We start from the raw sequence: 24,789 nt of genomic DNA on the forward strand, positions 1-24,789 counted from the left end.
ACATTTGATGATGCACAAGGAAGAAAAATCTTACCAGTGTGAAACTTGCTTAAAGCAATTTATTAGTAATTGTGATTTGAAAAGACATTTGAGAATACACACTGGAGAAAAACCTGATAAGTGTGAAATTTGTTCAAAACAGTTTTCTCAAGGAATTAATTTGAAAACACATTTGATGATGCACAAGGAAGAAAAATCTTACCAGTGTGAAACTTGCTTAAAGCAATTTATTAGTAATTGTGATTTGAAAAGACATTTGAGAATACACACTGGAGAAAAACCTTATAAGTGTGAAATTTGTTTTAAGAAATTTAGTGATGCGAGTAATTGGAAAATACATTTAAGAGTGCATACTGGAGAAAAACCGCACAAGTGTGAAATCTGTTTTAAACAATTTAGTGAAACAAGTACTTTAAAAAATCATTTGAAAGTGCACACTGGCATAAAACCTTACGAGTGTGACATTTGTTTCAAGCAGTTCTCTCGAATGGATCGTGTGAAACGTCATTTGTTAACACACAATGGAGAAAAACGTCACCAATGTGAAACTTGTTTAAAGCAATTTATTACTACAAGTGAATTGAAAAGACATTTAACAGTGCATACTGGAGCAAAACCTTAGTGTGAAATCTGTTTTAAGCCATTTAGTGAAGCAAGTACTTTGAAAAATCATTTGAAAATACACACTGGAGAAAAACCGCACAAGTGTAACATTTGTTTTACGCAATTTAGTGATACAAGTACGTAAGGTCTCGTTTTATGCGGAGATACGTTCTAGAGAAGAGCGCATAAAAAAGACTTTACTTTTATTGAAAAAGTAGGGATACGTTCCGTAGTTTTCTAAAATCACATAAAATAGTGGACGTTCGTCCCCCAAAAATTGTAGGTATGTTGTACACTTAATCTACGGGTCCATAAAAATAGACATGTTTTGTCAAGGCCTCAACTATGCGTGTGCATTTTTTGAAATTTCAAAATTGATTGCATCCCCCCTAAACAAAAAATAAAAACGAAAAATGAAGTTTTTGATGGTGGGGGAAGGGAGAAGGATGTGGTGGGTTAAAATTACGCTGAGTTTTATTTGTTAATCATATAGAACTTAAAAAAAATGAATTCTGGTAGTGAGGGAGGGTACCTACTTTTTTATTTATTTATCCCGTTCATAAGTGGAAAGTTTGGTGCGCCGTTGCGCCAAAAACCAAAATGTGCTGCTTTTTAGACTGCAACTTGGAATCTTATTATTACCGCAAAATTGTAAACTCACAACTTATAAAACGAAGCACCACTAATTTTAAAACGATTATAGGTAAACAATCCAAAACTCGCAATGATGGAATGATGTACAAATGTAAATAATAGGGGATCAATGTAAATAGATGGGAATCCCCGAATTGCAAACGCTGACTTTACTGACATCTGGATGTGAATGGTTAATATTTAAAATCATGATAGTTAATAATAGAAATTTTTTGGGATGAATTTTCGGATGAAATACAAACTGCATAAAAAGAGACCTTACTGTAATTTGAAAACACATTTGATAGCCACTGGCGAAAAACCTTACCAGTGCGAAATTTGTTTTAAACTGTTCTCTCGAATGAATGTTTTGAAACATCACTTGCAAATACACAATGGAGAAAGGCCGCACAAGTGTGAAACTTGTTTAAAGCAATTTACTACTAATAGTGATTTAAAAAGACATTTAAGAGTGCATACTAGAGAAAAACCGCACAAGTGTGAAATTTGTTTGAAGCAGGTTACTCAAGGATATTCCTTGAAAATACATTTGAGAATGCGCTCAGAGGAAAATCCATGGTGAAAATTGCTTAAAACAATTTACTACACCAAGTTCTTTAAAAAGACATTTGAAAATTCATAGGGAAGAAAACCATTATCATCATAAGTGGCTCGACAAATCCCTCTAGCTTGATCTACTACTTGTAATTCGTCATAAAAGATGCGTTTTGCCTTTTGTTTGAGGCTTCTTATGTTCTGGTCAGCATACTCCGATGATGTTCAGGTCTTCCTTTTTCATTAGAATTTTTGCTGTAACAATTTGGGTATTTTTTGACGTATGTACTAGTAATTCTACACCTTATTTGGCCCTGTTTTCTTTTAGGGCTCAACTGTAGATTATTATATTCACCTAATCTTGATTGTCTTTTTCCTTTCTTTTTTGTTTCCTGTAGGTCGCTTAATCTATCTGTTCCTCTTTTAATACTTGGGTGATTTCTTGATCTCTACTGTTGAATGATCCGATGTTCCACCTGGTAATTGTCGTCATTGTTTTTCTTTTGTCCTTATTTCTTGCCATGGTCGTCTTCATATGATCAATCCGGTTCCGAGGCTTCACATTGTTTTTTTGAGCAGTATTCATTTTTACGATTGGTAGGTTGCTAACGTTGCTAATCACCCTCTACATTTTATCCGGGCTTTGGACGGGTTGTGGTAACCTCAGAGCTACTCGATCCACCCCGCAATTATCCCAAGCAGTGTTGCAGACTAGAGTCATAATATGACGCCTCTATACATATTTTTTAACTCTAATATTGAGGTATTGTACTCAATAGGAATTTTCGAAAAAAAAACAGTTAAAGCAATTTTTAATTATTTCATAATATCATATTTCATAATAATATGAATAATATGAAATAATTAAAAATTGCTTTAACTTTTTTTTTCGAAAATTCCTATTGGGTATAATAGGTCTGGATCCCGCGTATGAAAAAAAGTTGATTAATAGCAAGCTGAAAATTTGTTAATAGCTTAAGGGTGTCTAGTCGGATAAACTTTGATATAAGGGAACACTGGAACAGAGGCAGTTTTAATTGTGGAACAGGTTAAAAATTTGGAACGGCACGAAAACGGCACATTTATTTTGTCCGACAGAATAGAAACTCTCCGAACAGAGATTAAACTCTCATGCAAAAATCAGACTTCTATTTATCACTTGTCATAATTCCTGTCATTTGACATATTCTACATGTTCCACTCATTAAAACGCCCATTTGGTGATAAACAGCAGTCTGATTTTTGCATGAGAGTTTAATCTCTTTTCGGAGAGTTTAAGTCTATTCTGTCGGACAAAATAAATGTGCCGTTTTCGTGGTCTGACCGTTCCAAATATTTAACCTGTTCCACAATTAAAACTGCCCCTGTTTCAGTGTTCCCATATGTCAAAGTTTATCCGACTAGACACCCTTAAGCTATTAACAAATTTTCAGCTTGCTATTAATCAACTTTTTTTCACACGCGGGATCCAGACCTATAATACCTCAATATTAGAGTTAAAAAATATGTATAGAGGCGACATTGATCCCCATAGCGTAGAAGACAAAATTTTGAATTTTAAATAATATGCGATCAGACAAATAAAACCAATATTTGGGGGAATTTGAGATGATTCAGGCGTTATCTACGTTTCCAAATGTTCTAACAGTATTACAAATTTTTATATCCTTACCTAGTGTGCTAGTATTCCTTTAGTATCTAATGCTAGTGGGGAATGCACGATTTTGGCTTTGGATAGAATAAAAAATTAACTTCTCAAAAATTTAGGGCAGGAAAAACTAGAGGACCTTTCTGTGCTCCATATTAAAATAAGCTTTGGAACATATTACTTGTGATGATGTAATTGATAAATTTGCAAATGAAAAAGCTCGAAAAGAAATGAACTTTGTTTTTGCTATCAATAATAATTACAAATTGTTATCTTTGATAGCTCCAAGTTTTGATACTAAGTAAAGGCCACATAATGAATTCTAATAGTCGTTTCATGTAAAACCCACCCCATTCACATTTGTTTTGCCCTGTAGTTTCCTCATAAACAAATTTCTAAAGTTTGGTTTTTATTTTAGGATTGTCCCAGACTGGAACAGAACTTGATAAATGTGAAATTTGTTTTAAGCAGTTTTCGCATGCGGTTCATTTGAAAACACATTTGATGGTGCACAAGGAAGAAAAATCTTACCAGTGTGAAACTTGTTTAAAGCAATTTATTAGTAGTAGTGATTTGAAAAGACATTTGAGAATACACACTGGTAAAAAACCTTATAAGTGTGAAATTTGTTTTAAGCAATTTAGTAGTGCAAGTCATTGGAAGAGTCATTTAAGAGTGCATACTGGAGAAAAACCGCACAAGTGTGAAATTTGTTTCAAGCACTTTATTAATATAAGTGATTTAAAAAGACATTTGAGTGTACACACTGGAGAAACGCCATACAAGTGTGAAATTTGTTTTAAGCAATTCAGGATAGCAAGTCATTTGACAAAACATTTGAGAGTGCATACTGGAGAAAAACCACACAAGTGTGAAATTTGTTTTAAGCAATTTAGTGAAGTAAATAATTTGAAAACACATCTGCTAGTGCACACTGGCGAAAAACCTTATCAGTGCGAAATTTGTTTTAAACAGTTCTCTCGAATGAATGTTTTGAAACATCATTTGCAAATACACAATGGAGAAAGGCCGCACAAGTGTGAAACTTGTTTAAAGCAATTTACTACTAGTAGTGATTTAAAAAGACATTTAAGAGTGCATACTGGAGAAAAATCTTACCAGTGTGAAATTTGTTTCAAGCAGTTTACTCGAGGATATTCCTTGAAAATACATTTGAGAATGCACACAGAAGAAAATTTGTTCAAGTGTGAAAATTGCTTAAAACAATTTACTACACCAAGTTCTTTAAAAAGACATTTGAAAATTCATAGTGAAGAAAAACCATCATCATCATAAGTGGCTCGACAATCCGTTGTGGATCTTGGCCTGCTCGTAAAGAAGTCGATTCCTGGCAACTTCCCTCTATCTTCTTACCTTTAGAATCTAAGTTTTTTTCACATAATCAATTCATCTTCTTCGTGGTCGTCTTCTACGTCTTGTGCCCTCTGGTTTTGAAAATGTCTTCGTGTATTTGTGATCTGACAACCTAGCAATGTGTCGAGCCCATCTAAGTATCTGCACTTTAACGAATTTCACAATATCTGGATCGGTGTATAACTGATATAATGTAGTTCAAAGTTGTATCTTCGATGCCATAGCCCATTTTAATTGACGGCCCAAAAAATGTTTCTAAGAATTTTTCTTTCAAAACTACTAAGAAGTCTTTCATCATTTTGTGATAAGGTCCACCTTTCAGCACCATATATGCGTAAATCAAAACCGGTCTTATTAAGGTTTTGTATACAGTGAGCACGTAAAGGTTGGAATAAATTCATTTTCTCGAGAATGGACGATTTTGGAAAAAAATCCCGAAACAGGTCAATTTTTATTTTTAAATTGCGATTTTTTGACATATGTGTCATACTAGTGACGTCACCCATCTGTGCGTGATGACGTCATCTATAATTTTTTTAAATGAGAATAGGGGTCGTGTGATAGCTTATTTGAAAGGTAATTTAATTCTCTATTCAGTAATATAAACATTAATATAATTATTTATACAGCGTGTCCAAAAAAAATTATTTAAATTAAATTTATTGACATAAAAAGAAGAATGTGTGTAATTTATTTAACTCAAAATACATTTTACTGCTATCAGAAAACAGGAAATAAAGTTTATTTAACAAATAAATATCGTTTTAGCATTTTAGCCGCCCACTCACCTTCCTCTTTTTGAACATTTAATTTTTTTACATTTGAACATTTGATTTAAGGGAAAAGCAATGATTATTTTTCAAATAAACATTTTTTTCTGTGTTCTAAGGACCTTAAAATGTATTTTGGACTAAATAAAAATTACATGCATTCTTCTTTTTATGTCAATAAAATCAATTTAAAAAAATTTTTTTAGACACCCTGTGTAAATAGTTATGTAAATATTTATATTATTGAATAGAGAATTAAATTACCTTTCAAATGAACTATCACACGACCCCTATTCCTATTTAAAAAAATCATCGATGACGTCATCACGCCCAGATGGGTGACGTCACTAGTATGACATATATGCCAAAAAGTCGTAATTTAAAAATAAAAATTTACCTGTTTCGGGATTTTTTCCCAAATTGTCCATTCTCGAGAAAATGAATTTATGCCAACCTTTACGTGCTCACTGTATATTGAGCTTTATTGAATGTTTCTGGAGACCGTGAACAGTTCTGTTTGCTATTGCTATGCGTCTTTTTATTTCATCGCTTATCGTGTTTGTTGCGTTTACTAGCGATCCAAGATATGTGAATTCTCCGACTTGCTTCAAAGGTATGGTTGTTAATTTGAATTCTCTGTTGTATAATTTGGGAGTTTTTAGAAACCAACAAATATTTGAGCCCATCAGAATCAAAACCTGCTAAATTCAAAATTTTTATCCCTTTATCCCTTTTTTACACAGTTTGAGAGTTCAAGTATCTATCTATTAATTTACAGGCACAAGGTTTCGGCTCAAAGCCTAAATCTTCTTCAAAATACCACTGAAATGTTAACGTAGAATCAAACCCTGCTATGCCCATAGTTTTATGAGCAATAAAATACTTCTTTTTGTTGTACATTTTGTATGTTTTATTATCAAAATGGTTTAATACCTACTTTCAGTGCATTAATTGCGCCTAAAGGCAGTTGAAAATGAGCAATAGTATGTGGGCTTAGAATCAAAATCTGCTAAATCCAAACTAAAAGTACAAATTTCTGAAGATGTAAGGGGCATGTAGAAAAATAACTATACCAAATCAGTGTGCCATTTTATAACATTTTATTGATGCCACTTTGATTAAGAAATTCCGGAAACTTTTTGGGAGATTTACATTTTTAATGTTTTTTTTTGGTATTCTGAAAAATTTGAAAACATGGATCTAGCAGGTTTTGATTATATAAGCCTCATCTGGTTTTTTTCTCGCTTACGACAAGTCCTAATTCACTCGCCGCTTCCGCAAGGCTTGTAAAACACTGCACCGTGTCTCTCATACTTCTGACCATTATAACTATTTTCGCAATGTTATTTGGGTCAACTTAACTAACATAGGTGGGATCCCAAAGTCTATGATTGTATTATATATAATGCAGTTCTTTTAACTCTCTCATAGACAGTGGTGGTTCCTTCATAAGTGCACATGTGCACGTGTACTCCCACAATTATTTTCATACAAACATTTTTATCTAAAATTTATCATTCTATAGATAATATTTTTATCTAGTTATATTGCAGTAATAGAAATCAGAAATCGCAGATCCGAGCAGTTTATAAGTAATAGGTAATATTTAATTATTTTTATTCTATTTCGACGAGTTAACTTCACGGGTACGAGACATTGACCATCACTTCCCGTTCACTGCACAAACCATACATACTTTAGACCTTTGACATAAATGGTCAAGGTCAAGACAGCAAATTATTTCCCCTTTCCAATCCAGAGATGTCGCCTTCAGTCAATTCTCTTGTCACATTTAACAATTGACAGTTGACAATTAAATTAATGGGTTATTTTTGTAATATTTACTTTTTATTTTACAATTTGTGGCTTAATTATTATAGTGGTGTTACGTTTTTAATCAGATTTAATCACAATTTTAATCAATTTTATTAACCCCTTCGTTTTTATGAGTAGAATTTTTAGTTTACACTAAGCGTTGCTGTGTTTCTCCACATTAAAAAAAAAACAATATAATGGATCCTGAAACAGTTTATTCCAATAGACGAGTGTGTCATCAACATTTCGGGCCTATATATTTTTTGGAAGTTTGTAAAAGATTGAGCTAATTATCTAAACAATCATCCTACAAGATTCTTTCAAAAATTTTCATTCAACTGAATATTAAAACATATCTTACAAAAACAGTGCTTTCGCTTCATGGAATCGCCATGAAGCGAATTTTGCCTTCAGGATGAGATAGAAGATAATCAGGTAAAGGAAGGAAGATAATCGCCATCTTTCGTAAACAAACAAATTGACAGTGCCAGTCAGGGTTGCCAGATTGGTGTATTTTCCCACAATTTTGGGGTAATTTGAAAGCGTATAGGGGAACTTCTCTAAGCAGAAATGGTTGGGAGATTTTTTGAGACTTGCCGTCGAGAGGACGCGTATAGTTAACAATTAAAACAACGGTTTAAATTAAAATATGTCCGATTACTTATAAGAAACCTAAAATTGAATGTTTAAATTTCAATTTAGGCACTTGACAACCTCAAAAATAATTATTTACACATGAGTTTTAAAGCTTATTTTCGCATTTTTTAGATTTTAAATCGCTTAAAACTCGTAATCTATCAACTTTTGCGAAAAAAGATCTTTTTTGTTTAAGATGACCCAAAAATGAAAACAACATTTTCGTGGGAAAAAAACGTGATGTTTTGAATTTGTTAAAAAAAAAGTGTTTCAACAATGTCTGCCTAAAAATTTCGACCGGTACCCTTCTGATTTGTTGTTTGATGGATATATTTTTTACCAAGTATCCACAAAGAAACCGAATCAGAACAACCGGATATAGGTAGCATTAGGTCCGGACCCCGGAAGTGTCACAGGTTTTCGAAACGGACCGCCAGGCAAACTAATTGGTGACCCCTGGTCTAGAGTATGTATGGTTTCTGGTTCACTGCTCGTACAGCAATAGGTTCTATAGCCCCAAATCCCACTGACCGCACGTCCCGCTCGATCCCATTGTCCCGTGGTAGCCCGTCAGTTAGGTAGACTCATGTTCACAAACTTGATGTGATCCTATTGCGATTTCTAACGTGTAGGGAACATATTTATACTTATACATTTAAATTTTGCTTTTGCTGTGTTACTTTTAAAGTTCAGAATAATATTAAGAATGGAGGGATTTGTAAATGTTAGTGTGGAATATTTAAAATCAATTAAATTTTAAATTTTCTTCATTATATTCAAAATTAAAATGCCTCAACTACATTTGTTAATTACGAATGTACCAAAATGCAAAGGTTGGGATTATAAACGATCATTTGCCATTTGATGATTAAATTGATCATATAAACGTGCTACTAGCTATACTTTTTACCAGTGGCGACGCGTGACTTTTTCTAAAGTGTTACCAAAACCAGATATTAAATATATACCAGATATATTATATATTATCTATATATATATAATGTATTTTATAAATATTTTTATATATACAGTGTTCCCATACATCAAAGTTTGTTCGACTAGATACCGTGAATTTTCAGCTTGCTATTAATCAACTTTTTTTTGGTACGCGCGATCCAGGTCTATTATAAAAATAGATGAAATAAAATTAAAAAATTAAAAATTTAAGAAATTATATAAAGTATCTACAAACTAAAAACATATTTGTTGTTTTTAGGTAAAATATGTATTATATCACCTTTATACTTTATTAAAAAATTCAAATTGTATAATTAGTATACTAATCAGTACATTCATTTGTCATTTTTAGCCTAAAATATTAAATAATTTTTATTTTATTGATTATACACTACAATGTACTGTATAATCAATATTATTATATGTCATATTATAATAATGTTGTTGTTAATTAATATATTTCGACAAGTAATTAAAATCGATTAATATGATTTATATAGGATAAAAAGGTATAGATATATTATCTGTATAATAAGCAAGTACAGTTACAAGTTATAAACTAATAATTAATAATGCATATTATGCAATAATCGAATCCAAAGGGCCGGCACGGTTAACTAACCGGAGTTTAATCGAGAAAATACCGGCCCTAAGAATAACAGACTTCATAAATGGAATTATAATTATTACCTATAATTATAATAATAATTAAAATTGCATTTATTAAGTCTGATATTCTTACGGTCGGTATTTTCTGTCCCGATAGACACCGGCCCTACCTAGCGTCACCAAATTAAAATTTGGTAACACCAATACGCGGTTTCAGAGCCATCGTCCCCGCAAAATTTTCAGAGACGATCCAGTCAAAGATCCTACTATCGTTGCCACTCACAGAAGTGGTAAACGGCGCGGCGCACGGTAAGGGCACAGTATAATAAATATGGAACCTCTTTATACTGTGGTAAGGGCGTATTATAATAACGTGCAACCGATTATACATAAACTCGCTGATATTTTCGTGCGTCTAGTTGGCTATTTTACTGAATTAGGTAGATACTATTAATAAATATTTCTATTTTTAAAAAATATAAATGGAATTATTTCATAGTAGTCATAAAATATTTATTTACAAATTTTAACTGTTACCAATGGTAACAATGGTTACATGGACGCTTCGCCAGTGCTTTTTACCGCTTTCCGTATTTCCTATCTATTTGGAGAGGAGGAATCAGAATGAACAAATGAGTAAATATTCAAAGATAAAGGCCGCTTTTAACAAAAGGTACTGGTACAAAGACACCATATGCTTCACGGGAACCTAACATCTAATTTCTATTAGTATGGCATTAGACGATTTTATTACCACTTTATTACCCTACTGCTTACGCCCTTTTTCTCCGAAACCTTTTGGTCAATATAATGGTAATATAAAGTATAAATGGTCAATATAAAAATATAATTTTTGGTTTATAATGCCATAATTTATAGCAACATAAGCGGTTTTGTTTAATCTATTTTATTACATCTCACTTTGTAGAACAAATACCACATACTGAAGAAAAGTAATGATAGTAATAATACTTGTGTACGGGACCTATTAGAAACTATTCAAACTTTACGTTTCTATATTTGTGTCTCCGATTGTACCTATATTTTAAAGTTCGCCCGCGCGTACAGGCTATCTTTTTCCTTCCGAGTGCGTTCTCACTTCATTGTTCGCACAGGCAGTTAGAATTTCAGACTTTCAGCTATTTTTGGTGAACTGTACGTAAACTCTTGACTGAAAAAAATTTGCAAGAAGATTTTTCTGAAATAAATAAATTTTTTCAACTCTTGTTACGATTCCAGCTAGAGCTCCATTTTCCCGGCCCCTTTTAATTTCCCGGGAATCGAGAGTTGGTAATTTGGATTTTCCGGGAATTCCCGGGAATCGGGAAATTTAAAAATAAAAAGAAGACATTGTTTTTGTTCTAATTTTTCAATGCAATTAGTATAAAAAATTTGATTATAAATTAAAAATGTTTAGAAAAATTCAAGTATTTAAAAGAAAATAAAAAATTTAAAAATTATAAATTTGTGTAATCTGAATTTACATTGTTTTTATTATTGAAATATGTTTTATAAAAACATAAATTGTTGAGTGTTGATCTTTCAGGCTGGCTCTTTTTTTTACAGAAATTTGCTGAAGTTGAAAACGTACTTTCTGTTGATGTAGGTCTAATGATTTTTAGTGAAGTGAGTAATTTTTTAAACGTCCGGTCAGCTGATTTGCACTAATCTAATAACGTATTAAATTTCCTATGTACTAATTCTTGATAAACATAATTTTAATTAAAAATAAATATTTATGTTATAATTCTGGATGCTTCAAAATGAATCAGATCGTCGCATAAACAAAAGAATGTTTATGCTGACGGATGTTATACATTCTGATTTTGCCCCAAAATTGGAAGGTTTAACCCGGGAGCAGTCGCGCCAAAAAATCTAACATTTTATCCTTTTCCGTGACAACTTAGAGAAAAGTTTTGTAACATAACTTTTCACTCGTAAGTGCCTCGAGGAAGATTGTAGTAATGCGTGGGAATTTAAAAAAAAGTTTTTTTTATTTTTTTTTGTGAAATTTACGGCTTTGGTGAGAACCAGTTAGCTTTACATTGTTAGAAATAGATATTTTTAACGTAACAAGTCAATAAAAATATTATAAAATAGAAATTTCTTTTAAATTCGTATTGAGAGATTTTTTCTCTACGCGCGACTACTTATGTGACAGAAGTGAGCGCGACTGCTCCCGGGTTAAAATATAATTGAATAATAAATATTTTAAGTGGAATGATTTAAAATGATTATTAAGCAGAGATAATAATTGTGTCAGAATCATTTATTCATTGTGAGTTAGTAATATCTCCGCTCATAATTTAAAATAAAATATTTTAAAATCCCGGGAAATCTGTAAAAATTCCCGGGAATCGGGATTTCTATTTTTTACTGATTTCCCGGGAAATGTGTCCCGGGAATGCAGCTCTAATGCCAGCGACAACTGCAGAAGCAAAACGATGTTTCTCTAGATTGAAACGTATTAAAACGTTTCTTAGAAGAGGTACTATGGGCCAGAATCGACTAACTGCACTCGCAAAGTTTTCAATTAAAAAAATGATTCAAGGAAGTTCTAAATTTTGAATAAATTGGTTATTAAAGAATTTATCTAAAAAACAGGCGACTTGACTTTCATTACAAAACTTGCTTGGAACATTTAAACACTAAATTATAATAAGTTAATAAATGGTATTTAGTCCAGGGCGCATCTGTTTTGAGATGGACGTTGAGAGGTGACTCAAATTTTTTTGCAGAAATTGCTTAGAATTAACCCATATAATAATAACTAAGTTATCCTCCCATTCAAAATGGTCTGGAACATTGTTTAAATAATCAAAATGTCAAAATATGAAAGAAAAATTCGACTTTTTTTATTGGTTTTTTGATTATAACTTTAAAACTATTTATTTCTGAGAAAAGCTGTACTGACATAAAAGATGCGTAATTAAATTTCCTACAATACAGAATTGGCTATAAATTTAAAAAATAGTCACCCTTGTTGCAAAATAGCAATAATTGCGAAAAAAACCATACAAAAGATGTATTCGCATTTTACGTTTTTCAACCATTTACGCTACACTTAGGACCTTCATATTTTACCCAGAAAAACTTTATGATATAGTAACACAACACTGTAAATTTCATTAAGATGGGTTTAATAGATTTTGCAAAATAAATTTTGCAATCCAGCTTTCGCAAAAATAAATTCATTTTTTTTTAATTTTGCATGACTGAAAATAAAGCAGATAGCAAGTTGAATTTTTATTGCTTATAGAAGTGTACTGTACCTTTCATTTGCAATTTGCAAAATTAAAATCGATTAATTACCACGGTGTCAGGAAATTTTTTAAATAAACATTAATTTTTGGTGCTACGCGTAGGACAGCGGTGTTCGATTCACACAAGTTGATTTCCACCAAAATTTCTTCCAATCTTTATCTAATATATTATTTTCTTACTCTATATTTTGTTGTATTTTAATATTTTAATTCCACAAAAACCAAACTAATTTTATTATTGTTTGTGAAATTTTGTTTAAACAATTGCATATGTTTAAAAATAATAAACTTTTATTCTCTAAGTTAAAATATATGAACAAAGAAAGTTTTTGCTAAAAAAGTGTTATTTCAAAAGATAGAGTATGTGTTTTTATTTTGCAATAAACAAATTTATTTATTTATATCGAAATGTAATAAAAATTAAAATGTATCAATCATTATCAAAGGTCATTGGAATGCCCAATCAGAGCAAACTATCCGCTGTCCTGCGCGTAGCACCAATAATTAACGTTTATTTAAAAAAATTCCTGACGCCGTGGTAGTTAATCTATTTTAATTTTGCAAATTGAAAATGAAAGTTACAGTACACTTCTATACGCAAAAAAATTTCAACTTGCTACCTATCTGCTTTATTTTCAGTCCTGTAACATTTTGAAAAATGAATTTTTTTTGCGAAAGCTGGATTGCAAAATCTATTGAACTGATCCTAATGAAATTTACAGTATTGTTTTACTGTATCATAAAATTTTTCTGGGTGAAATATGAAGGTCCTAGGTGTAGCATAAATGGTTGAAAAACGTAAAATGCGAATACTTGTTTTTGTATGGTTTTTTCGCAATTATTGCTATTTGCAACAAGGGTGACTATTTTTTAAATTTGTAACCAATTCTATATTGTAGGGAATTTAATTACGCAACTTTTATGTCAGTACCACTTTTCTCGGAAATGAATACTTTTAAAGTTATAATCAAAAAACGAAGAAAAAAATCGAATTTTTCCTTCATTTTTTGACATTCTAATTATTTAAACAATGTTCCGGACCTTTCTGAGAGGGAGGATAACTCAAATATAATTATTTGAGTTATTTTCAAGCAATTTCTGCAAAAAAATTTGAGTCACCTCTCAACGTCCAAATGTACTAATATTTTTACAGATGCGCCCTGGTCTAATTTTGATTTTTACAATTTGAGACACTCAAAATATTTTACTTAGGAAAACAGGGCTCAAGCGGAGGTCCACGGTGTTATCTATTTTTATATATCTTAATATGTGTGTACCCCCAATACTTTACACCAGGCGCCGCCACTGGTCATAGGCTGCTTTGAAGTCGATGAAGAGATGGTGTGTATCTATGTTATATTCTAGTGACTTTTAGAACCTGCATGTGTGCTTGAATTTGATGTATAGTTAACTTTCCAGCACTAAATCCGCATTGATATTGACCAACAGTATCCTTTGTAAAATGTTTAAGTCTTTCAAACAATATATTACCGAAGATTTTATACGCAGATGATAACAGATGAATACCTCTGTAGTTCTTACAATCCAGTTGATCACCCTTTTTAAGCAACGAACACATTCCCTTTAGCCACTCTTCTGGTACCAATTCATTCTGCCATATAAATATTATTTTTACAAAAAGTTCATCACCACCTTTTTTATACATTTCCAAGCAGATTTCATCAATTCCTTGGGCTTTGAGTTTTAAAATACATTTACATTCGACACTTTTTCTCTTGTTGGGTCTTCACTTTGTAGTTGATGATGAAAATTTTGTTGATTTTCTGTGTTGTAACCTCCATCAATATCGTTTATATTTAGATGTTATATTTATAAATATAATAATTAAAGTAAATAATTTACGTTGTCAAAATTAAAATATAATTGGACGGCGTTATGCATAACTCGACCAAGCGTCAAAACATAGTTTTGAGATAAATGGCTTAAAAGTTTTTCGTTTCTTAAAAATGCATTTATTAACATATTTGCACTAAATTTTAACAGAGGAATGATCACCTATAACCCTTTTCATAAGCGTAACCAGGATGATCCTAAGGGGGGGTTACAACTACTGGAAAGCGGGGGTTACAGCTACTGGAAGGTCTCTGAGGGTTATGGTGTTAAGCGTATAGAGCTCAAAGTCCATCCCAATGGGGGGTTATAACCCCCAAAACCCCCCTGGTTACGCCTATGACCCTTTTTGGTTGTAAAGTTTCAATATAATCGCACCTACCATATTCTAGAAAAAAAAATGTCGCTTGGTCTACTTATGCTTTAAATATATTTTAGGAAGTTTAGCTGTTATACATTACTAGACCAACTACCATTTATGTCATTTGGTCTATTAATGCAAAACAGAATATCGGAATGGGACGTTTCGGCGTCGCCGTTTCGGCGTGGCCATTTCGGCGTGGCCGTTTGGGCGTAGAGCCGTTTCGGCGTAGGCCGTTTCGGCGTAGGCCGTTTCGGCGTCGGCCATTTCGGCGCCTGCCGGTTCGGCGCCCGCCGATTCGGCGCCGGCTGATTCGGCGACAGATACTTTGGCAAAGTGAGAGAGAAAAAAAATAGTTGTTAATGTATGATAGTCTGAAATTTTCTTTAACAAAAAATGTAGAGTCAGGAGAACAATTTTCGACATTTTAATTTTAGAAGATGTAAAATAATACCCGAAAGTTAGGTTTGGACCGAAGGGTTAGGTCTTCCTCCTTTGAAAATTGTACTGTATAATATATAATATATATAATATATTAATTTTTTAATTAATTATGTGCAATTAAATAGCTTACATTTACAAAAGTTGGAAAAAATAACATTTAATATATTTTTTTAGTGTGGTATAGATATAAATCAAGAGCCTCTTAAATTTCTAAAAAAGTAACGTAGGTATAATCTAATGTCTTACTAATAGACTCCAATGTAGGTATTTAGTCAACTAAAATAAAATCTCTGACGCCGAAATGGCCGACGCCGAAACGGCCTACGCCGAAACGGCTCTACGCCCAAACGGCCACGCCGAAATGGCCACGCCGAAACGGCGACGCCGAAATGTCCTAGACCCACAGAATATTGCGATATGCCTCTTGTAATCACTAAATAAATAAACTAGTATTTTTTAATTTATATGTTAAACGTGTATTGCTACGACATAATCAATTCAATTATCATTAAATATATTTTTTGCATTTTATTGCTCTAAATTTATTTTACCATTCAAAATCGTTAATTCCAATGCAGTTATTTAAAATAATATCAATAAAAAAATAGAGTATACAGAGTTTTTTCTATTCTTGACTAAAACCTGTTCATATTTGAAGATAATTCCTCAATTTAGAAGTTTAATAACGAATAATACACAATAACGAATAACAATACAGTTACTTTTATTTGCATACACAATGCAATACTTGCTTGCACATTAACCCCTTAATGTACACGCTGTCTCTGACACGAGCGACCATTAAATTTTAATCTTTCAAAATTTTTCAAGCACTCGTAAGGTTGGTATTTGTATAAAAGCGTATAAATATCTAAATAGCGGTAAAATCTTTTCTACATTTTTCTTCTTCTAATTTTACATCTATACCTTTTTTTATTGCTAAGACTGTGTTGTCATTGTAAAACAATATTTATTTATCTATTAACTTGCAGTAGGGACCATTGACAATTCATAAATTGAATTTTGTTGAATTGTTAAAAATCTGTTGTTATTCGAAGCGTTATAGTGTACTAAACAGCGGTACATACCTAGATACCTTTTTTTATTGCTCAGCCAGTGTTAAGACAGTGTAAAATTAGATTTATTTTTTAATAACTTGCAGTCGGAACCATTGACAATTGTTACGAATTGAATTTTGTAGAATTTTCAGTATTTGGTTTATATACAAAGCGTTAGGGTATTTGAAACAGTCTGAAGTGAATTGTGTTTTTTTATTCTTAGAACTATTTTAAGCCTTATACAGGTCCAGCGATTTTTAAATGGATCATAGCCAATACATGTATTTCGGCTCTAGGCGGTTGGCCAACAAAATATTTTCAAATAATTATTTTATTATACAAGTCCAATACTTCAGTCGACTGCTGGATTCTGAACTAAGCTACGCAAATGCAAAAGCCCGCCTACATTTACCATTTCAGTCTGTTTTAAATCAGCCGAACGAGTCTAGAGGTGGGCTAAATTCGATACAGTGATATTTTATTCATTGTGATTTTTGTCTGTAACTGAATCAGTCATTGTAAAAACAATACATGTTACAATGTGTAAACTTTTAAGGAAACGTAAAAATATTTGCATTAATAGTTGGATATTCCGAGATAATACAATATTTTATATAAGTATTATAGGTTATAAATGAATCTTTCTGAAAGGCAAAAAAAGTTTAAATGTTTATGTATATATATTTATATGAAATGAATTATTACATATATTTATATGTAAATTTAATGGCGTTGAAAAGCGTCGTCATTTTACCCAAAATATGGTCTTAGATTGTTTTCGCAATGACCGATTCAACTGTGATTTAACAGAGCAACGAAATATTCGTATGTTAAACTCCTAATAAAAAGTGTTACCACTATGGACCATCGTAAAATTCTAGGTCACTATTACAAAATTGGGTTTGCTACTAGAACGCATACCATGCCATTAGTGCCAAACAAAAATTGAAAAATTTAGTAGTTTATGGAACGTTTTTATATAAGTGGATGATAATTATGCATCATGCAATATTTGTAAGATAAAGCTGTCTTATAAAACTTAGAGAACTTAGAAAACACAATTTTAATACATTATTGTTTCCTATAATGCACAAAATGTTAAAGGTGGTACACAAAATGATGTGAAAATGAAACATTTTGGTTGCTTTGCACACAAAATAAATAAACTTTATTTTTAACGATGGCTTAAAGGATGAGGAAATCAGCCACAATTTAACTTAAAAAAATGATTTTGTTGACGTTTCGACTTCTACCTCAGATGTTGTTATCAAAAGTGATATAAGAAAATCATTAAAAATTTAACCAAAATAAAAATACCATTAGCCACTTTAAAAAGAGTTCTACAAGCAACTGCTAAACTTTTAGATTTTCAAAAAATCCAGGAAACGGGAATCCTCTCAAATTACTGCAAGATGTTTCCACATGTTGTAATTCGACATTTTATATGTTGGAAAGATTTATTCAGCTAGAAGAAATTGTTAAAGCTATTATAAGCATAACAAATATGTACGTAAACACTAGTTCAACAATGTATGAGTGGAATTTTATTAAACTATCGATAAACTGTCGATTTCAACTTTTCTTGGCAAAATAAGGTTTCGATTAATTCCTTTTAAGGATCCAACAAATGCGGAAATAGCACAGAAAATAGAATCGCTCTTATTGCAGAAAAATTGGAATGGAACAAAAAGATAAAGGATTTAGGACTCAAATTTTATTAGAACATGAGAAAACATCTGCAGATCCGGATGATATTATGGGATCGTAGGGTCAGCCACGAGGCACTACGACAAGCAGGGCAATAATAGAAATGCAAAGATTTAGGGAATGCGATCGGTTGCCGCGAAATGAAGATTCGTTAAAATGGCGGAGAGAAAATAAATATATTTTTCCTTATTATGCACAAGTAGCTCAAGAACGCCTTAGTGTCATTGGAACATCAGTGCCTTGCGAACGGTTATAGCTAGTCTAATTATTTCTGATTGAAGAACTCGAGTTAATTATAAAAAGGTTAAAAGGCTGCTATTCTGAAATTTTAATTTAAAAGTAACAAATAGTAACTAATAAGTATTTGTAGCAAATACTGGTATTTAAAGTTTACTTAGTATTTCGTTTTTAAGAGGGTAGGCGCAAAATTTCGGGACAATGCCTTTTAAATGCATTTATTTCTTTCGAATTATAAGAAAACTAGTAAGTATTTTTGAAAAATTTAAACGCAGAATAAAAAATTACATAATTACCGACAGCTGAAAGTCCCTGAAAACTTCTATAATGTGTATTTTAAAAAGTTACAGCGGTAAAAAGAAGAGAAAGTTGAGTGTGATTTTTAATTTCAAATATCTCATTCAAATGACACTTTTTTGTATTCTAATGGACTTTCGGCCCTCGATAATAATGTAATCTTTCATTCCGTGTTTATATTTTTCAAAAATACTTTTTTCTTAAAATTCGAAAAAAATGAATGCATTGAGAAAGCATTGGCCCGAAATTTGGCGCCTATGCTCTTGTTAGATTTTATAATAACAATTAAGACAATGAAAAAAACATCAAATTATTTATTAATGCAATATTATTTTCATTACAAAAACTACTTTTTGAATACAATTATTTCTCATTCTAACAGACCTAATTTTATAATCATGACCTAGACAAAATAATAACACCTGTTGAATTTTTTTTAACATTTTTAATTAGGAGTTTAAAATACGACTATTTTGTTGCTCTGTTAAATCACAATCACAGATAAAAATTACGATCGGTTACATGATTGCAAATACTTCTAGCCCACCTCTAGGTCCGAATCAGGTATTAGGACCGGTTCCTATTTAAGGGTCCGCATCGCGATCGCGTCAAGGAATTCGCTCCGAGCGTTAACAAAGTGTCAAAGCAAAATCGACCGACCTGCTCATGGTGGCGGTTTTTTGAAATTTTATAAGGACGCTTTGTGTATGTTTAAATGAGACATTTAAAAAAATAATCCCATAAGACTCAATGTTAAAACGTTCTTACAAAATCTGACAGCGTATCACGTGACTGTACGTAGAGGAGAGACGCACGCAGCCAATAGAACCGAACCGACCGACGACGTGACTTACATGCAGAAGGCGATTGCAGAATTTGCAGATCCGTCTAGCTTTTTGTGCATACGCGGTACAAATAGATTATTTTATTTTTATAAGTTTATGGATACGTACCTATTTAAAACATATTTTTTCACCTAAAATATTGTCTGAAGCTATTTCTTTGTGGCGGTTATGTAATTTATTATTATTCTAAATACGAAATAAGCCACAATTTAACTTAAAAAATTATTTTATTAACTTTTATTTCGAACGTCGTTGTCAAAATACAAAATATTAATAAATTAAACAAAAATGTTGTTGCTTAGTAAAAAAAATCGTCTAATAATTGCCGATATAAATGAGTTAGAATAAATTATATTATTAGAAGAAATTTTTTTACTAAGCAACAACATTTTTGTTTAATTTATTAATACTGTATATTTTGACAACGACGTCCGAAGTGGAGGTCGAAACGTTAACAAAATCACTTTTTAAGGTAAATTGTGGCTTATTTCCCATTTAGAATAATAAATTACACAAATGCCACAAAAAATAGCTTTAGAACAATATACATAATATTATTATGTATAATGCCAATCATCATTATCCATAAATAGATACACATAAAATATTTAGCACTATAAATATTAAAATAAATATTTTAGGTTAAATTATATGTTTTAGGTCCGGTTTCACCAACAACAAATAAATCAATGAATAAAATTTATTAGACGTTTAAGTTTATATTTTGTTTCAATATAATTTTGATAATTTAAAGTTAAACTGGCGAATTTACTTTCTTCTAAATATTTACAGCCAGATTAACTTGCCAATTTAGTCGAAGAGTAAAATTATTATTAAACTTATTTGACAGTAGTAAAATGGAGAAATGTCAGTTCAATGGTCGAATAACTTTAATCATAGAATAAAATACTATTTGTCGTTGGTGAAACCGGCCCTTAAATACATATCCAAAAACTTATAAAAATAATAACCCATTCGTACCGCGTATCTGAAATCGCCTTGTCTGTGCATGTAGGTAGTGGGTTCGGTTCGGTTCTATTCCTTGGCACGGTGCGGACCCTTAAGTCCGATTATCTACTTTCGGCTCATTCGGCTGGGCTCGCTATTTTAGTAAACTCCTAAAAAGAGAGATAGAAGTAGGAGGTTCTAGTTCAAAGATATTTTCTACATGCCAATGTTAATGTTGCTATGATTTCTGGTTTTAATGTCTGGAACTTTTATATTGGTCCACTATCTCAAATGCAGTTCAAACACTGTGTCTTAAAAAGCTGTGTTCCATATTTCTTTAATTTATACTGTATATAGATATATTTATGAATAAACACAACATTTTCACTTTAAAAAAATTCGATCATTTTTTGACTGAAACTTCAAAATTAATGTGTACATTAAGGGGTACAAAAATGTTATTCTGGCCAAACGCTTAGTTTAGCCAGACCAAAGACGCTTATTCGGCGCTTAGTCTACTATTGCGAAACTAAGAATGGCCGTTATGGATGTAGTCTTGTTATGCAAAACTAAAAACCCTTAATAGATAGAATGTCGCTTGGTTTAATTTTGTTTTTCTTAGTAACCGTTATTAATGTGACTATTTCACTAGACTGTTTTTAACTGATAAAACTTCATAGCAACGCATCGTTTTCTACTGACAAAACTCCTTAGCGACGTGATTTCTCAGCGACAAAATTATGGCAGATACGTCACGAAAGTGTCTGGTAATAACAAATAAATAAAGGTTATATTTCGTTGAAATGGTGCATTAATTGTCTCGTGAAATAGTCTTGTCGAATATCATTCGAGAGAAAATTATTTACCGGCAAAATTTTCTCCTGGTTTCATTCAAGTTCGTTGCCTTTTGGTAATTTTCGCTTATGAAATTTTGACAAAATCACTCGACTGACGTCTCGTGAAGTCAAAATTTAATTCGCGAAAATTGCCAGGCAACAAACTTTCATACCAGTCGAAAATATTGCCGGCAAAATTTTCTCTCTTGTGATATTATATACGACAATAACACGGATTTTTTCCAAGATAGTTTTAGCTATGTGTCACCAGAATCCGCTGTTATCTCGATTTTAGAGAAATGGCGCTTGGTCGAGTTCTGCATAACGCCGTCCAATTTTATCTATTGATTTAAGTTTTAATTCTAAATAAATGCCACATAATGAATTCTAATCGTCGTTTCATATAAAACCCACCCCATTTACATATGTTTTGCCCTGTAGTTTCGTCACAAAGTTTTTAAATTTCGCTTTTATTTTAGGTTTGTCCCAGCCCAAAATTGAAAATATGAAGGTACAGACTGAAGCAGAACTTTATAAATGTGAAATTTGTTTTAAGCAGTTTTCTCATGCAGTTCATTTGAAAACACATTTGAAGATGCACAAGGGAGAAAAATCTCACCAGTGTGAAACTTGTTTAAAGCAATTTATTAGTAATAGTGAGTTGAAAAGACATTTAAGGGTGCATACTGGAGAAAAACCTTATAAGTGTGAAGTTTGTTCAAAACAGTTTTCTCAAGCAATTAATTTGAAAACACATTTGATGAGTCACAAGGGAGAAAAATCTTACCAGTGTGAAACTTGTTTGAAGCAGTTTATCAGTAATTGTGATTTAAAAAGACATTTGAGAGTGCACACTGGAGAAAAACCATACAAGTGTGAAATTTGTTTTAAGGAATTTAGTGATGCAAGTCATTGGAAAAGACATTTAAGAGTGCATACTGGAGAAAAACCGCACAAGTGTGAAATCTGTTTCAAACAATTTAGTGAAACAAGTACTTTGAAAAATCATTTGAAATTGCACACTGGCATAAAACCTTACGAGTGTGACATTTGTTTCAAGCAGTTATCTCGAATGGATCGTGTGAAACGTCATTTGTTAACACACAATGGAGAAAAACGTCACCAATGTGAAACTTGTTTAAAGCAATTTACTACTACAAATGAATTGAAAAGACATTTAACAGTGCATTCTGGAGCAAAACCTTACCAGTGTGAAATATGTTTTAAGCAGTTCTCTCAAATGGATCATTTGAAAACACATTTGATAAGTCACAAGGGAGAAAAATTTTACCAGTGTGAAACTTGCTTAAAGCAATTTATTAGTAATTGTGATTTGAAAAGACATTTGAGAGTACACACTGGAGAAAAACCTTATAAGTGTGAAATTTGTTTTAAGAAATTTAGTGATGCGAGTCATTGGAAAAGACATTTAAGAGTGCATACTGGAGAAAAACCACACCAGTGTGAAACTTGTTTAAAGCGATTTGCTTCAGCAGGTAGTTTGAAAGTACATTTGAGAGTGCACACTGGAGAAAAACCGCACAAGTGTGAAATTTGTTTCAAGCAATTTAATGAAACAAATCATTTGAAAAGACATTTAAAAGTGCATACTGGAGAAAAACCACACAAGTGTGAAATTTGTTTTAAGCAATTTAGTGAAGCGAGTCATTTGAAAACACATCTGCTAGTGCACACTGGCGAAAAACCTTACCAGTGCGAAATTTGTTTTAAGCAATTCTCTCGAACGGATCGTTTGAAACGTCATTTGGAACTACACAATGGAGAAAGCCCGCATAAGTGTGAGACTTGTTTAAAGCAATTTGCTACTAGTAGTGATTTAAAAAGACATATAAGAGTGCATACTGGAGAAAAACCTTACCCGTGTGAAATATGTTTTAAGCAGTTTACTGAAGAATATTCCTTGAAAATCCATTTGAGAATACACACTGAAGAAAATCCGTTCAAGTGTGAAATTTGTCTAAAGCAATTTACTACACCGAGTCATTTAAAAAGACATTTGAAAATTCACAGCGAAGAAAACCCATACAAGTGCGATATTTGTTTTAAGCAATTTAGTGGAAAAAGTCATTTGAAAAGACATTTAAAAGTGCATACTGGAGAAAAACCTCATAAGTGTGAAATTTGTTTTAAGCAATTTAGTGAAGCAAGTCATTTGAAAACACATTTGATATTGCACACTGGCGAAAAACCTTACCAGTGTGAAATTTGTTTTAAAAAGTTCTCTCGAATGGATCGTTTGAAACGTCATTTGGAAATACACAATGGAGAAAGCCCGTACCAGTGCTAAACTTGCTCAAAGCAATTTATTCAAACAAGTGATTTAAAAAAAAAACATTTGAGAGTGCATTCTGGAGAAAAACCTTACCAGTGTTAAATTTGTTTCAAATAGTTTACGGAAGGATATTCCTTGAAAATACATTTGAAAACGTACGCCGAAGAAAATCCGTTCAAATATAAAATTTGTTTAAAACAATTTACTACACCAATAAGTCATTTAAAAAGACATTTGAAAATTCACGGTGAAGAAAAACCATACCAAATTTAATTTGAAAACGTATTTAAAGATATTTATGAAAAGATATTTAAAGGCATGCACCCACTTGTACGGAACAGCACGCACCGGAACGGACCGCGACGATCGGCATTTTAAAACACTTCGTGTATTCAAATGACTCAGCGGCTTCTTACCGAAACGGACCACAACGATTCACATCGCAACGCGTTGAATTCTCTGAAGAGAATATCTTCACCGTTAAGTGTAGTGTAGTCTAGTGATTTGATGTGTATTGAATAGTTAGCGCTTAGAACGAACCGAAAATATAGACGAGGGTGGTCCAAGGACTGTTTATATTTTAATGTAACCAGATGTGAGAATAGATGCTGAATTCAAAATGTACTCTCGAAAACCATTATATGCTTTCTTTGAAAACAATAAACTATATGATTTTTAGGTGTATGATTAAGGGAAAAAATTAAATGTTGTATATTGTTTTGTGAGATAACTTTTTATAACAAATAGGAGTTCTTGATATTTTTCGTAACTCATAAATTTTGTTTTAATGATCGATTAAAGCATGAAATAAAGTAGCAAATTCACTTTCCGTGTTTCGTTTTTTTTTTAATTTACATCCCATTTATTACGCTTCCTTTTTGATAGTTTACTTGCTTGTTCCTTTTTCGCGCACAACAAACTAACAATAATAATTTTTAGATCCACCTCTGAAATATGTAAATACACTGACTGACCTGGCGGGATTTTGCCGATGAATGCGCGCTTAGGCATTTAATTCCGGGCTTTAGCCGTCCGTTCCGTTGCCTACC

The 24,789-nt window shown here is 32.0% G+C and overlaps 1 protein-coding gene across 2 annotated transcripts in view; it reads left to right on the forward strand.

Moving 5' to 3' along the window:
- LOC114344165 (zinc finger protein 845-like) overlaps positions 1–24,569 on the forward strand; it is a 48,843-nt gene extending 24,274 nt beyond the window's left edge. Inside the window, exons 2-3 of one of the 2 annotated variants that reach the window (XM_028295014.2) lie at positions 11,167–11,226; positions 21,927–24,569. In XM_028295014.2, coding sequence (XP_028150815.2) covers positions 21,953–23,755 — 1,803 coding nt within the window. In that variant the 5' untranslated portion in view covers positions 11,167–11,226; positions 21,927–21,952 and the 3' untranslated portion in view covers positions 23,756–24,569. The remainder of the gene's footprint in view (positions 1–11,166; positions 11,227–21,926) is intronic. The other variant, XM_028295012.2, reaches the window with a different exon arrangement.
- The last annotated feature ends 220 nt before the right edge of the window (positions 24,570–24,789 follow it).

Source organism: Diabrotica virgifera, chromosome 5 (genome assembly GCF_917563875.1).
Source record: "Diabrotica virgifera virgifera chromosome 5, PGI_DIABVI_V3a".
Classification (NCBI taxonomy): Eukaryota; Metazoa; Arthropoda; class Insecta; order Coleoptera; family Chrysomelidae; genus Diabrotica; species Diabrotica virgifera.